The sequence below is a fragment of the Podarcis muralis genome, chromosome 8 (assembly GCF_964188315.1).
Source record: "Podarcis muralis chromosome 8, rPodMur119.hap1.1, whole genome shotgun sequence".
Classification (NCBI taxonomy): Eukaryota; Metazoa; Chordata; class Lepidosauria; order Squamata; family Lacertidae; genus Podarcis; species Podarcis muralis.
This window is the reverse complement of record NC_135662.1, coordinates 80,835,474-80,851,740: the sequence shown is the minus strand read 5'-3', so window position 1 is coordinate 80,851,740 and position 16,267 is coordinate 80,835,474. Positions and strand designations below refer to the sequence as shown.

General features: G+C 42.0%; 2 protein-coding genes across 6 annotated transcripts in view; one reads left to right on the top strand and one right to left on the bottom strand.

Moving 5' to 3' along the window:
• The window catches only part of SLC12A7 (solute carrier family 12 member 7), a 91,511-nt gene extending 88,572 nt beyond the window's left edge, over positions 1-2,939 (top strand). For 4 of the 5 annotated variants that reach the window (XM_077933387.1, XM_077933389.1, XM_077933390.1 and 1 more), the window contains 2 exons: positions 1,134-1,267; positions 2,212-2,939. In XM_077933387.1, coding sequence (XP_077789513.1) covers positions 1,134-1,267; positions 2,212-2,303 — 226 coding nt within the window. In that variant the 3' untranslated portion in view covers positions 2,304-2,939. Of the gene's footprint in view, positions 1-1,133; positions 1,268-2,180 lie in introns of all 5 variants that reach the window. The other variant, XM_077933392.1, reaches the window with a different exon arrangement.
• A 4,147-nt stretch (positions 2,940-7,086) lies between these two features.
• On the bottom strand, positions 7,087-16,244 carry CAVIN4 (caveolae associated protein 4). Its single transcript, XM_028737993.2, has 2 exons — positions 15,405-16,244; positions 7,087-10,295 (listed from the first exon to the last, which is right to left on the bottom strand). The coding sequence occupies exons 1-2, from the start codon at positions 15,816-15,818 to the stop codon at positions 9,639-9,641; spliced, it is 1,071 nt and encodes a 356-aa protein (XP_028593826.2). The 5' UTR covers positions 15,819-16,244; the 3' UTR covers positions 7,087-9,638.
• Between the last annotated feature and the right edge of the window lie 23 nt (positions 16,245-16,267).

Sequence of the window (16,267 nt, the reverse complement as noted above, 5' to 3'; positions counted from 1 at the left end):
ATAATTTGTCTAAAATTAGGCACATACTGTACAGAAATCTAAGCCTTAATTTATTGGTTCTCTTTCTCCAGTGACATTCATGTCCCCTGAGAATTAATATTAAAATGGCAAATACAGTTCAGTTTAAGTGTTGCACATTGGGGCAAGAAAATGTTGTTAATGCCCAACACATTTTGGAAAAAGTTTCCCACCTTCAGAGGCAATTCTCTTTGTTGGAGCACTGCAGAAAAATATTACGGAGGCTTCTTCCTTGGCCAGATGCAGCCCACAGCCTTCCTTTCCTTGTTTTGTTTTTTGCACATCAGGGCAAAAAACTTAATTCCACACACACATTAAAGGGGTCTGAGCTGACAGTGCCTGGGGCAGTATAGGGATGTTGGAGTCTGCTGTGGAATAGCTAAATTAAAATTTTGACCCAGTATGCATCAGCTGTAGAAAAATGTAAAATTCAGTTTGAGGGTTAAACGGAAAGGAATCAGAAATAAAACTACCAATACTGAAATGTGAATTTATGTTGTGACCATACCTGGAATGCTGTGTGCGGTTTTGGTCACCACACCTTAGAAAGGATGTTGCAGAATTAGAACAAATACGGAGAAGGGCAACCAAAATAATCAGGCTGGAGCAAGTCTCCTATGCCACCAGGCAGTTCTCAGCAGATTTTTCCTGGTGGAAAATGTGATTCCCTGAGAAAAAATGGGTTTCTTGCCCTTGCTCTGTGTCAATGTAAGAATGAAGAAGTCATTGATGAAAGAACCCTTAAAGGAGTAAATTAACTTTGGTAGCCTTTTGACTTAGAAAAAGTGCAAGAACAATAGTATTTCTATGCTACTTGGAACAAAATGTTTTATCACTCCTTGATTTAAATTTTGCAGGTCTACAGAAGGGCCAGATATATTTGTTTCCAAAGCTAGATCCAGTCCACAAGCCCAACAGTTGACTAGACTTCATAGACACTCTGCTCAAGTATTTTATTTTATTTTTAGGAAATGTCTTGGCATTACCTGCTGATTACTAAGCATTTGCTATGTTGTATGGCTTAAGATTTTTTTGGCTGCAACAGTAACCTTTTCCTTGCACTTACCAGTAAGATTGTGCTGGCTGATCCATCTCTAATTGTTGCTATGTTGTAGGAACCAGTCGAATGTGCGAAGGATGCACACTGCCGTCAAGCTCAATGGAGTTGTGCTAAACAAGTCACAACATGCCCAACTGGTGTTACTGAACATGCCTGGTCCTCCAAAAAACAGGCATGGGGACGAAAATTGTATCCTTTTTTGGTGCACTTTAGGCATAAACGTAGCCATCCAGCAGCACCCAAAATCTGTTATGCCATATTAGAATCAGATGAGGGAAATATTGAATAGAACTGTATGAAATAAAGGCAGTTGACCTATTAGGCAGGGGAGATAAGTGATTTACCGTATTTCCCGCTCTATAAGACACACTTTTTCACCTCCAAAAATTAAGGGGAAATGTGTGTGCGTCTTATGGAGCGAATGCAGGCTCCGTGGCTTCAGCAAAAGCAACGTGAAGCCTCCGAAGTGCAGCGGGAGTGCTCCTGCCATATTCCGGAGGCTCCTGTGCGCACCGACCCCTCTTGCTCTCCTGGCCTCAGGGATAGCTGCCTTCCATGGAACCCCTTCCATTTCTCCTCTTGCTTCGCTGGAGAGGCGCTGCACATCTTTCCCTCTCTGTGCAGCGCCCCTTCAGCGAAGCGGGAGGAGAAATGGAAGGGGTTCCACTTCTCCTGCTGCTTAGCTGAAGGGGCGCTGCGCAGAGAGGGAGAGAATTCTGTTTTCTTGTTCTCCCCCTCTAAAACTAGGTGTGTCTTATGGTCGGGTGCGTCCTATAGAGCGAAAGATACGGTAATAATGTGGGAAGTCAGTTACATAATGATAAAATCTCACACTTCCTGCTTCCGGATAAATCTACAATTTACATTTGATAACAGGTAACAGAAATTCCCATTTTACATTCCCATGCGGAACTGAAGTTGAATTTGGGAATGAGAGTGATTTGCCCAGTGAGATCATCGCTGATTAGAGGTATGAAGTCAGGCAAAGCAAGCTGAGTATGTTTTGCTAACACATACCTTGAGAGGGATGCAGTTTGCACCTTTGGGTGTGAGAAGGGGAAGTATATAATCACCATAAGGTTTTGGTACAATTTTATTCCAGGTCTTGAAACCTTGACTACTTTGACATCCAGATATGGAGTTCTTGGAAGTTTTGACAGAAGGCTTGAACAGAGTGCTCTTGGTACGAGGAGGAGGTCGTGAAGTTATCACCATTTACTCCTAATAATTTTACTGAACACACCGATATTACTTCATATAACATCTGTTTCCGGAATTAAATGTGGGACTTTGGCAAATCTTGTTGGGACTAATGACTTTTGCCCAGCCCTATTTATTGCATACGAAATAGAATCAAACAGTTGAATCCTCTCTTTTTTCTTTCATAAAATTATGTAAGCAAAATTATTTCCTACATAGATCTCTAAAATGTGTCTTTATTGAATAAATGTATTATATGCTTGTATATTTTTTTAATGTAGAAAACTGGGAGACGATATTTTTTTGTTGTTCTGGGGATTAGGGTGGGACACAGAGGGGCATACTTTTTGCACATAGCTCCTAGGAAATACAATAGCTGCTTCTTGGACATAGGAACAGACTCCTAAGTTTGTACTACTTTTTATAATGATGGTTTTTAAAAAAGAAAACGAGGAAATGGGGCTTCCAGGAACCATTTTATAAGAGTCTGGCCTACATATTTTGTACCATTGACCCTGCTAACTGGAAGCAGGTTCTGTCTCCTTACCAAGTCTCTATGGTTCTGTATTCATTTTAATCCACAACTCTGTGAATTGTTTAGCATTGTATTTTAATTAAAGATCACTGGTTGAATAAAAGTCCTTTGATTTAGGAACCACAATTTTGACTACTTGAAAGTGGCTGGCCCTTATGAGTCCAGGCTTAAATTGTTGCTGAAAGCTGAGTCTACCTTAAAAAGATAATACTTCACTTACAAATACAGCAAGATCTCATCTTATTTTTAGAGTGTTGTTTTGGAGTGTCTTGTTTTTAAGGTTTTGAACCCCAGCTCTTAGTTTCTAGGAAAGAAGAAATCCACTAGAATAAATCATTTAAGCCTTTGAAGTTACACGTGTCCAGCTGCTGTAGGGAAATGGAAGACATCAGAATGCAAAAACTTGACAACTAAGAATACTCTGCTCTTAAGCAATGTTGACTGGACCCTATAAATTGCAAAATAAAAGTCTAAAATTCGTTCTCTAATACACTTGCCAACCTATAAGCTGCATAGTACCCATTTCGTTTAGTAGGCAGGGAGTGGCTGGAGTTTTGCTTCTTCCTCAAATTTCTGGTAAACTCCTGACTTCACCAGATCAACACATGCCCATTATCAGTCCTCCATCCTCTTGGGCAGTAGCATGACTGTTCCACTTCCCTGACTTCCTGCACCAAAAACATAACTATATATTTCCACTCAATATTGAAAGGGGGCTCTTTTGGAGACCCAAATGCGAAACTGAAATATTGTAAATAAGATATTTTGTACAGGTGCAGGTAGAATCAAGCAACTGAGAGTTAAATACAGCAGCTGTTGAGTGCAAAATAAGCGCACTTGGTAACAGCACCAGCAGTGTTGTTAATATTACTTAGTTAAAGTGAAAATTCTGGAAATTTCACCATGAGAAAAACCGTGTTTTTTAATGACTTTGGGGGTTTGTTAGAGGGGGTGGAAATGCAAATAAATAGAATATTGAATTACTTATTAGATCAAACCTTTATCACATTTTAAAATGTATTGTGCATAAGTTAGGTTGGCATCCGTCTTGGGAGACTGGACGAGTGTGCCTTCAAGGGTTATGTCAAACAATTGGAGAGTTACAGTGCCTGCTGTGTCTGTAGAGATGAATACAGGAGAGACATGTTTTGTTGCAGCTGGGGCAGATGAAGGCATCCAGTTGAGATGCGCCACAGAATCTCTTCTTTCTGGGTTCCTCCCAGTGGTCATTCCTTCTCTGGTCACTGCTGTGGATTGTTTAAGAAATGTATGTAAGTTACCCATGCATGAAATTAGAACTGTTTGATATATTGGTGAGATTTTTCAAACAATAAATGCAAATATAACCATTGTTAGAGATGGGATTGCAAGCTTCTACTCTCAGCAAGGTACCTGTAACGCAGAAAGAGAAGAAACTAATTTTTCTGAAGAGAGCTTAGAAATGAACATCTGAATCACAACATGATTTCACAGATCGTGTGCATGGTAGCAGACAGGATAGTTCAGTGCCCGCACACTGGAGATTCAAGACACATCTGATGTTTTACCAGGTATGTAATGTACATAAGACCAATTAGCACAATCCTTAACTCTCAGAATTGGTTTGTATGGGATGAAGAGCATGGATAGGTTCCATGTGCATTGGGCATATCTTTGAACACATAACCAGCTGGGTTCAGGAACAATGCTGTAACCCTGGGTGTGCATGTGCATTTGTGTGGCTGGCTGGTTGGTGCAATGTTGATTTTCCACCATGCATAGTTGCATCATTTTCAGAGCCATCTTTGTAGCTCTAGAATAAAAAATTCCTCAGAGGTTTTCCATCCTGTTATCAAATTATTGCATATTGGGCCTCAGTGGGTAAAATCTTGACCTTGAATGTATGTTAACGTATTCCTGGGGTTAGTGAGCATTTTTGTACTGAGGCTATATTGACGTCAGCACAACCATTGTTAGAGAGTAAGGTTATTGGCTGTTGATCTTTGAAATCTGGATAGATGAATAGTACCCATTTACTGTACTGCATATTAGTTAACGGGTGGGGTGGGGATATGTGAAAGCTAATTACTTTTAGCATTTCACATAAATATTACGGCTCACAAGTTTTTATTATGCAATGAATGCTATTACGCTAACAGTTGCTTCATCCCCTATCATTAGTTTGTTGTTTCTGTAGTTTATTTTTGTAACTTTGTTGTGATTGTTGCAATCATTAGGGATGTTCTAATTACTTATTGATTGTCCATAACGTATTTCACAGTTGAAGTCATACAGTGCTCCAGATAACTCCATGAACAGTTTGAAATTTGTCCTCTCAAGTGACCTTAATAGGGTGCTTTGAAACACATCACTTCACTGTCGTCATAGACTTAGCAAGTGTCTATTGCTTTTGAAAAGTAGAAGAATTTCAGAGGTACTGTAGTTGGTCAGTTTCTTAGAAGGGAATGGCTATTTTAAGAAGAATTGCTTATGTATCTTTTAACATGTAAAATGTTTTCCTGTGTTTTCTCTTCTCAACCCTGTGAATTTATGGCTAAAACCCTTATCTCACAGGAAAAGGGTTGGCATACTAACCAATGAACTTCTTGTGCCTAAAGGAGGATGGCTCATTTAGTTGAGTTGGCCAACCTGAGTGAAGAATGGATCCATGTGTTCCTTTTCTTTGCCTCCAAGGAATTTTTGGCATTTGTTGTTGTTTAGTTGTTCAGTCGTGTCTGACTCTTTGTGACCCCATGGACCAGAGCATGCCAGGCACTCCTGTCTTCCACTGCCTCCCGCAGTTTGGTCAAACTCATGCTGGTAGCTTCGAGAACACTGTCCAACCATCTCGTCCTCTGTCGTCCCCTTCTCCTTGTGCCCTCCCATCTTTCCCAACACCAGGGTCTTTTCCAGGGAGTCTTCTCTTCTCATGGAGGGCACAAGGAGAAGGGGACGACAGAGGACGAGACAGAGGACGACAGAGGACGAGATGTCTTCAGTCTGCTCCATCTTGTTTCCATGTTAATTTGCATTTTTAAAGAAATAATCTGCACAAAAAATCCATATTTAAATTAGCACATTGAAACATTTTCTCACAAAATGCACAGTCCTAAACATATTTTCTATGAAAATGTGCATTTTATCTAAAAAAAAGATGTATTTTAAAATGCATTTTTTATATTTTTGGAGCAAGGATTGCATGACAGAGAGGCACAGATAACTGAAGGATAACTGAAGTTCCAATCCATACGTTAGTCCTGGAGAGACAGGTCAGGTCAGTTCACACACGAATTCACAAAGAATTCAGCATCTCTGGGCAAAAGTGAAAGCCGGTTGGAGTAATTCTGCAAATGCACAATCAGCAAGCAGCTTGGCCCCCCAGCTGCCTACCCAAGTTGTGCAGTCAAGACAGTATCCTTGCTCCCATTAGTGCTGGGTTGCTGCTGCTAGAACAGAAAGCTGCTGCATGCAAGCAGTATTTTCTGTATAATTTCCCTGACATTACTTTGGTGGTTCTAGTCCCCATTCCAGCTTCAAAAGCTGCATAAACAGAAGTGTAATGGAGGGTTTGAGCCTCGTTTCATTTGATCTAATTGTGACAGAGAAGTCATAAGAGCCTGGGGGTGGGTGGGAGAGAAGGGGGGTATTTCTGTTCCGTTTGGGGGGGGGGGACATTAAAACACCATGTGTTTCTTCTGCAGCTGAATAAGGGAATATGGAGGAGAGACCTATAGGCTTGGGCTGAAGAGGAACATGACCAAGAGAGCCAAAGTTGGTCAGGTGAAACATAATTCCATTTGTCTCTGCTGTGTCCTTGCAATAGGACTAGACAACATTAGGGGGAAAACGACACCTTGCTTTTGTGGAGAGGGGCTGGTGGGTGGAATTGTGGTGGTTTTTTTAATGTTACATATTTGGATAATAATACACATGTTCCAGGATCTATTTTGCTATTAAGGACATTTCTGTAGATCTGTTCTAATGGGATAATTTAAAAATCTGCCACAGAATTCAGATGAAATGTTTCCAAGACAAATTCAAGCACAGTGCTGAGATTTTTATTTAAAATAAGAAACTTATCCATCTTTGTGTTCCAGTTAATGCTCTGCAAATTGATCATTGGACGATTTGCCACAGAGGAGTAGGAATGTTGTCTTCTTCTGTAGGTCTGAATATGTACGTAAGAAGCAGGTTTTAATTCAGTCCTCTTTTTTATTTTAGAGCTAATCCCTGTGTTCCAAGTTGGGGATAAACAGTAAATCGTGCAAAGTACAGGTTAAATAAGATCATGAACTAAGATCATATTGGTTCTTTAATGAAATTTAAGCTGGCAACAAAACCTGCATGTCAGCATAGCTTGTAAAGAAAGATCAACAAGTTCCATCTAAAACAGTAATAAATTATTTCCATTTGGTACCACTTATGTCTTTTACAATGTGTGGAAATATAGTTACAGTACATCTGAAGCAGGCTTTCTCCCTTATACAGCCTTCTCTTGTGTGTTCCATTGCAATGAAGTCACACATCTCAATCTGGAAACATTAATCCACTTTGAAATTGTTGCACCACCAAAATACATAGTGTAGCATTACAGTGATACCTCTGGTTAAGAACGTAATTTGTTCTGGAGGTCCGTTCTTAACCTGAAACTGTTCTTAACCTGAGGTACCACTTTAGCTAATGGGGCCTCCCGCTGCTGCTGCCGCCACGCGATTTCTGTTCTCATCCTGAAGTAAAGTTCGTAACCCGAGGTACTACTTCCAGGTTAGCAGAGTCTGTAACCTGAAGCATTTGTAACCCGAGGTACCACTGTACTCTCTCATAACCACTGTTCCTTGGGTCCTATAGCTAACACAGTACACAATATTCTAGATGTGATGTTCAAGACTATATGTCCCTTGCAAGCACAGAAAAATCCTTTGCATATTGGCCATTGGCTCCTGCGTCCTGAGAATCCCAGATTTTGTTTTTAAAGGGCAGGTTTCTAGCCCATATTAGACAAGCTATAGTACAGAGGATGTGGAAAATGAATCATGTGGAAACTCCCATAGCTAGGGGAAGAAGGAGAGAGAGAAGGGTGCTCAGTAGCACTGCTGATAGTAAGAGGCAAAGCATCAGTAGTTTAAATAGCTCACTGCCCCCCTCTCCTAAAAACTAGCAGCAATCATGGCAACAACAAAAGCTGCCAACCACAGGTCACACAATACATTGTTGCTCAATTTAGATTTGGTGTCGTCTTTTTTAAGGCTTGGCGTGTAGTCAATGTTGGAACCACAAAACTGGGCAAAATCAAGGAACTCTTATTTCCAAAGGGTGATCTTTTGCAGGTAGGCAAAGTCTTTAGGGATACATGCTTTGACGCGAAAATAATCAGTCCCTTTTGTAAATATATTTATTTAGAAGTACGGAATCCAGCAACCACAAATGTTTAAGGAGCCATGCTGCTTCAGTGCCCACTGGATAGACGGATTCAAATTTGAATGGAAAATAAGAACCATGACAAGGTGTTTCATACATGTTTAGGGGGGCAGCGGCAGGGGATATTACAATAAATGACAGCCATGGGTAGGTTTGGCATATTCACACTTCTAAATTTAAGTCCAATATTCTTTTTCGGAATCTTCACCTCACTATTATTTCCCTGAATCCTTCATTCTACCTACCTACTACCTACCAAGTTGAATCACGTAAAATCCACACACAAGAGGTGGGCTGAACTAACAATCGATCTAACCCAACATCCTGTCAACCAGATGTTTCTGGGAAGACCACAAGCAAGACCAGAGGGCGACCCTCATCTTTTGTGGTTGCTTGTCCCAGCTCTGGTGCCCAAGGCCTCCAAACATGAAGGTCCCATTTAGCTATTTCTCCACAATGTTGCCTCCTGAGAAAACGAGGCCTGTGGTCACTGTTTTTGACCAAGGCTCTGCTTTCTTCCAGTGTCTTGCCAATATCACTGAATTCCCTTTTGCATCCCTAGTAGATTCCGCATAGCCTTTCCATTGCTACAGACAGCTCTCTCTGACTATAGTCCAACAACCAACCAACATTGCTACAGCTTTTCTAGAACAACCTTTGTTTAGCATTCCTGCTTAGGATGAAAATAATTTAATCGTTTAACTGTAGCCTTCAAGAAAAGCAAGTTACCTGTTACTGAACTCATTTTCTCCCACCCCTGCCCCTTGGCGGAAGAGTCTGCCTGAGTAATGAGTCATTTAATTAGAATTGCACTGTTTGGTTGTCATTGTGCATAAAATACAGATACAGAAGACTAATGAAGGAACTGATGCCATTAAGATGCCTCCCATTAGTAATACCTGTTAAGATAAACGGCATTTATGTATATACATCAAAGGAGATCAGTTCCTCATTTCTACAGGGTTACATCAGATGATGATCCATTGCTTATAAACAAAAAAACAGTATATACATATTGATATATTTTCCTCACATACCAGTAATTTAAACAACACACACCTATCTCAAATAGTGGTTTCCAAACTACGTTCCTGGACGGCGTGGTGTTCCTTGAGAGTTTATCAGGGGTTCCTCAATAGAAACATTTGTGACGACCAAGGACAAAGCTCTTGAAGGAGAGCTTGTCTGCCATCATTTATCATGCTGGGGAAGTGCTGGGTGTGTCCTGCAACATGTCCTCGTTTCATGTGGCACCCCAAATGAATGGAGTGTGCTCTTGAACATGCCCTTCTGCAAAGAGCCAAGGTTTTCTCCAAGGTTTCATCAGCAGGCAAATCAGTTCAGAAGAAAGGGCTACTTGAAGGAAGTTTGAAAACCGCTCTTCTACATCTACCCAAGTTAAAGGGACAGTAGACGGGGATTTGCTATTTAGGCAGATTGCTTCAGATCCAATAGAAGGACATCCTCGTCTTCTTTTGCCTCCTGCTTGAGCACTATTTTTTCAGGAGTAATCACTATCTTCTCTTCGGCCTGAGAAGGGCCTTTTGATTCACCACCTTTGTCTTTCTTCACTTTGGTTATTACCTCTGTGTAGGAAATTTCTTCAGAGACTGGCTCGGCATCCCCACTATCAGCTGTTGTTGTTGTATCGCCAGTAGCCTCTTGGGTTCCATCTTGACCTTCAGCCACTGCCTGCTCTTTAGGTTTCTTCTTCTTCTTGAAGGTCTCCTTGGTTGGTGCTGCATTGGATATATTTTTCTTAAATCTTATCCCAGTTTGCCTCAGCCTCTCTCCTGACTGCCTTATTCGCTCTCTCCTCTCTGGCGTCACTATTCTAGTTCGGAGCCTGTCCACCCTCTTGCCAAAATTTTGCCTTGTCTTCTGGAGGTTCTCTCTTGAGAAGGCCTTCTTTATATTGTTGATACGTCTCATGCCTGACTTCTTAAACCGGGCTGCTTTGCTTTCTTCTATGTAATACTCCTCATCGGAAGAAAGATCGTCAGGTGGGCAGAAGGCATCTCCTAGGTGTTCCCCTTGTGTCCGGTCTTTGATAACTGACAGAGACAATGGGCACGGAATGTCCTCCTGCAAGTGAAAGCAAAATGTGTCAAAAAGGGCTTATTGTTGAGGGAGGAAAGGAATAAAGGTGCAATTGCTGCACCAAAACAAAATATACCTCAGAAGGGCTTGGCAGGCAGAGGATGCCAGATTCAATCCCTGGATAGCCACAGCCAGCCAGAGTAGACAATAGACTCAGTATAAGCTTCCTATGTTCATTATCATTGTTTTATCTTCTGTGCTGCCTCCTATGCTAGCTCCCTGCCCCCCCAGCCAGAAAAAGGCATTAGGGGTTTTTTTTTTGGTTTTTTCTCCCTTGGGCCAGGCAGATATAACACTGATGATTGATAAGGAGTGGACCATGGCATCGCATGTTTTCTGCCATCTTCAACTCCTATTTGGCACGAGCCAAATTCCTGGTTAGTCTCTTACAGACATTTAAGAGTGTCACTGTCACACTCAACCATGGCTAGGAGAATCAGTCCAAAGAATCGATCCATTTGGTAAACCATGGTTAGGTCACACATAGTACAACAGAGCAGCAAGTCTAATCACACCTAGTGGGTTCAGTGGCTTAAAAATGCAAGCAGAGCAGTAAAGCCTTAGAAGGGTAAAGTAGGCAGAGGCTGGTGGGGCATTTTGATGCAACTGCTTTATCTGACAATCTATTCATCAAGTAAACTGAATATAGGGACACAGGTGGCGCTGTGGGTTAAACCACAGAGCCTAGGGCTTGCCGATCAGAAGGTTGGCAGTTTGAATCCCTGCGACAGGGTGAGCTCCCATTGCTCGGTCCCCACTCCTGCCAACCTAGCAGTTTGAAAGCATGTCAAAGTGCAAGTAGATAAATAGGTACCGCTCCGGCGGGAAGGTAAACGGCATTTCCGTGCGCTGCTCTGATTCGCCAGAAGCAGCTTAGTCATCCTGGCCACATGACCCAGAAGCTGTACGCCGGCTCCCTTGGCCAATAAAGCAAGATGAGCACCGCAAACCCAGAGTCAGCCACGACTGGACCTAATGGTCAGCGGTCCCTTTACCTTTACTTTTAAACTGAATATATTACACACAGCACCAATATTTCATTTATGCTTGCAGGGGAAGTGGGAGAGGGCCTTCTTGGTGGCTGTTCCCAGAAATTTGACTAGCTCCCTCCTTGTAGAGGAGGGACTTTCTTGACCCAACAGGAACTGACTGCTTTTAATGAAAGGGCTGGTGTCATGCTACTTTTATTGTAATTATTTGTATTTTTTCCTTTTATAAGTGTGTGCGTATAATTTATCAAAGTTTATTTGTTTTTTAATGAATGCTTCCCCCCCCCCAATGTTTTTAGCTGCTATTATTTTTATCTGTAAGCTGCCGTGAGTGTTGTCAGGGGAAAAGGTGGGACATCATTATTCCTATTAAATTTTTGATACTCCGCCTTTTGGTCTCCAAGGACCACCTTGGCAGCTATGGCAGTGTGCAATGGAAGAAGCTATTCAAAAAATTCCTGTGTGCCCGTCCCAGTTTTAGTAAATGCCATGCACCGATTTTGCTCCTGTCCTTTATTGCTAATGCTAAAGTCACTCCAGGCCTCCAGTGCAAAACAGGGAAGCCACCCTGTTGACTTTTGCACATTCCAGGGCCCTGCCCTGCTGCAGATGGCATGGAAAACATCTGAATAGCCTGCAGGAACTGGGTGCAGCATCAGCTAAGAGGTAAAAAGAGAATGCTGGATACTCCTTTTGGACTGTGAGGGAGCGGATGGGGTGTCATTCACAAACTTGACTGTTTGTATAACCATTTTACTAAAAAAATAATAATCCCATGGCATAGTCTGTGATTACTGATCACATTTGATCAATAATCACATAAGCACATTTGATTTCTCAATGTAGTTTGATTTTTTCTAAACATGACTGAGGGAAAATGTTATGTTATAAATATAGCAAAGGGCCATTTCACACATTGTATAGCCAAAAAACCTGGTTGGCTACTCAACCAAGTTGACACAGCTGATTCCAGCTTTCTGGCTGGTATTTGTGACTGAACACCCGATTGCCACGTCAACACGTTATGGCAGTTAGGTGCACACTATTTAAAAAATGCTCTAAAGCATAAATGAAACTAACAAAGTCCTAACCATTGCATGGAATATTAAGAATAAAGATGTCAAGTCGCTGTGTAGAAACAAAGGAAAAAATATATAAAGGAAAATTCAGAACATGCACAGTGCAATCCTATCGAGACTTCCTAAGGAGTAGGAGAGTCTAGTTCCAGGTAAACACACGTAGGAGTGCCCTGGAAATTTCCCTTTGGAATAAATGAAACTTTACCACTGGCTTTTGATAGGATCAAAACTTTAAAGTTGGGAAATTTTAGACTGGCTGTAATGGTTTAAGGGAAGGGAGCTCTTTAGACGGCATTCTGCTGCATGGGCCCCCCAAACATCTGCCCCAAAGTCCTGCTGTGACTGAACCACTATCAGAATCCCGCACCACAGTAAAGAAATTGCATAGATAGACCATTCACTCACATATATATAGTACATTTAAGGGAGGGAAGGACTCTGTCTCAAGGATCTCTGAAGTCCTTTCCCTGAATGTCCAATTGTCATATTTGTAAGTCTCTGTTCCCTTTACATTACATAAATAGATCAAAGGGGGAATGTGCAGGCAGAATTCTATGCAATTGCTTGGGAAATCTGCAGCTTTCTGGTGTTCTGGCCAGTGATGGCAAAACTGCTGGAGATAAACGACAACAAGCACTTGGCACCTTGTTCACAGCCTACTATTCTCTAACTGGCAATAGCTCCCTAGGATCTAGGGTGGGAGGTTTTTCACAGTCAGCCCTGATATTTGAGACCCTTTCCACCCGAGAGACCTAACCTGGGATCTTCCTATGCAAAGCATGTGCTTGGCAACTGAGCTATGGGCCCAACCCAAATTTCTGGCCGCTGGCCAGGCAGCTGTTTTTTTTCTAGAGAGAACATTTCATTCTCCACAGGCACAATCTACCACTCGGGGATTTGCCTGCCACTAATTTTGAGATTATTTCCAATATTTGCAAAAATATCATAGTTGGTAGAACCCAGATCATCTCATCTGAGATCTCAGCAGGATTATACACTGGCCTCATTTGCATGTGACACTAAGCCATAGTTTAGAGTGTCAAGAATGTGCCACACATTTACATGGTGCCCCATCATATAGTCCAACCCCTTGCAATGCAGAAATCTGCAGCTGTCCCGTACAGGGATTGAACCTGCAGCCTTGGGATCATCAGCACAACTCTTTTAAACACCTGAGCTATGCCCACCACTTCTCCTCTGGGGTAGCTGCAAGGAGTTCACTTCTGCCACAGTCTAGTGTGTCTTCTGAAACCTTAATGGACTTTAATGTCAACTATGGTTTGTTTAAACAAGCAAGCCTCGGGACCCATGCTCTGAAGATGGCTTGAACCAAATGACAGTTACCCACAGCTAGTGTGTGCTATAAGTAGCATGCAGCGCTCTCCCCATCAGTGCCCCATGCTTTAGAGTTATGTTGCCAAGTTTAGCGGAAGGCAGGGATGCAGCAGGCTTGATTCTGTGCCATAGCTAGGCACATAGACCATCCTGTCCAGTGAGCATGCTGCACATTGACTATGTACTAATATAGTAAAGGTTGCTCTTGGTCTCCGAACATCAGTGGATTTCTGCACCTCACAGAAGAGACATGCCACGGGGGTGTAGAGCTACTAACTTTATAAGTTCAGTAGTAACTTACTATTAGACTAGAAAATTCACACTTCATTTTTTGCCTAATGTTCTACAAATATATTTCCAAGCACCTGTAGTTTTTGCAGAGCTTGTGTGTGTGTAGAAATGACTAGAGTCTGCAATAAGATGTAATGTGAATGGATAATTTCAAAAGATTTTTTGTTTTTTTGTGTGTGTAATAGTGAACTACCATTTAATCCATAGGGAGAAGCAGTTGTACAGGGTGATAAAGGAAATTTTGCCTTCATACCCAAATATGTGCACTTTGCAAACTTATTTCCTTAGAAATAGGCCTCATTGAATTTTTTTGGAACCACGGGCTTGGTCCTGTCAAAGTTAATCACTTTTTAGTCCTGCTGATTTCAAGGAAAGAGAATTAACACAGTATTTAACTCTGCCACTGAAATCGATGGGACTAAGTATCATTAAAGAAGCCATTCACATGAAAGAAATTATTTAAGTGTCAATCACTTTTCACAATCTGAATCCTAACAGCCTGTCAAATCTAGATTTCCCCCTCAATGGCTGCTTTTACAAGAAAGAAAACTGACGTTCTAATGGCTAGATGCTAAATATTCTCAATTCTGGGTGCCCTTATTGAAGATCCTGAATCTCTCTTAAACACAGCACTGCAGATGCAGAAAAGATCACTTCTGTGCCCCTGCCATCTGAGCGCAAAAACTAGTCATTTGGGCACACTTGGTACATGAAATATTTGTGTGTGCATCAAACACCTTCATTCAGCACAACAACTTTTCATTCCTTCCCACTTCAAGCTATTCTTGGGGTAAGTCATTTTGAGATCAGCAATTCCAAAGAAATCCTGAGAATGGTTTGCAAAAGAGTCACCCCAGGAAGAGCTTAGAAGTAAATCTCTGAGGTGGGGGGATCACAACTTACAATAAGGTCCAACAACCAGTGAGCAAAATATAAATCAGCTTTTTTGAAAGCACAATTAATGGAAGGGCTACTTTGTGCAGAGAAATTCAGAGGTTTAGCACTCTAGTTAATTCTCTGGAAAAATAACAGGGATGACAGTCAAGCATGGAATACTCTGTCAAGATGCCCAAGAGCCTGCCCAGATTGCCTTTCACAGAGGCAACAAATAGTCCTTGCTGATCTACAGTTAATCTTATGCTGGCTGCCGAAGAAGCCTCTTGACACTAATAATAGACCGAGTGCTTTGCCACTGGCAGATTCATACTGCAACACGTTCAGAGGCAGAAATCAATTTTTCTAAAAATTAAATAAATCAAAAGCATATCACACACACTTGATATCGGAAAGGCTGCTTTTACCTCCCTCTGGTTTGTTAAACAACCAACAAGGATGTCAGAAACGGTGATGAACGCGGCAGAAGCGATTGCAATTAAAACCAAACCCCAAACCCTGTTTACCTGGTAAATGACAACATGAAATTTGTTTTTCCGCAGCATTTCCTCTTGCTTAGCCTCAACCTTCTGCACGTTCGCGTTCTGCTTCTCGACACGTGCCCGCACTTCTTTGACACGAGCGCTCACTTTGCGGGTTTTCTCCAGCAGCTTGTTGACTGTGTAGCTGGTGTTGTTGTGGGCCTGAGCGAGCTTCAGAATGTCTATCTGAATGGTCTTGATGGCATCCTCCATTTCTCTGTGCCTCTCTTCGATGCGTTTCTGACTCGCTTGCACGCTGTCCACAATGGTCGCCACTTTGTCCAGGACTCTGACAATGGTAAAGGCGGCATCTTGTTCCTCGTCGTTGTCGTCCGGGACGCTGGGCAGGCGATTCTGGTGGATTTTATCCGCCTCCAAGGTGGCTTCGCGGTGATCCATACCGTTCCCCTCTTCGGATCGCTCAACAGGAGCTGAAATATAAACTCCTCACGGCAGCTGCAGCTCCAACTCCAGCGGGGCAGTTCTGGCACTGGAGCAAGGAGGTTGCTCGACAGCTGGTTTTAGGGGATGTTCAAAAGCAGGGTCTGAAACTTCAGCCCAGGAGACTTGTCAAATATTTATAACCACAAAACAGCCTCGCAGGATTGTTCAAGTGCTTTCTGTATGCAACATGAAACCTCTAAAATTAGGAAGCAAAGTTGGGGAAGGAACATACGTTCCAAGAATCACATACCTCTACCAATCAACTTTCTCGAGTTAATCCAGGAATAGTTAAGCAACTTATTAATTAAGCCAAAGAATGAACCGGCATGCTGTTAAAATCCACTGTTGCTTTTGTTTTAATTAAGCTCTTTTCTTGGGTGCAGGTGACGGGAGGGCATTCAATG

What these genes read in the sequence shown, in the direction of transcription:
- CAVIN4 (XM_028737993.2), bottom strand. Translation starts at nt 15,818, where the DNA reads ATGGATCACCGCGAAGCCACCTTGGAGGCGGATAAAATCCACCAGAAT. An exon ending in TTCATGTTGTCATTTACCAG is followed by an intron (nt 10,296 to 15,404) that starts GTAAACAGGGTT and finishes TTTCACTTGCAG; the next exon opens with GAGGACATTCCGTGCCCATT.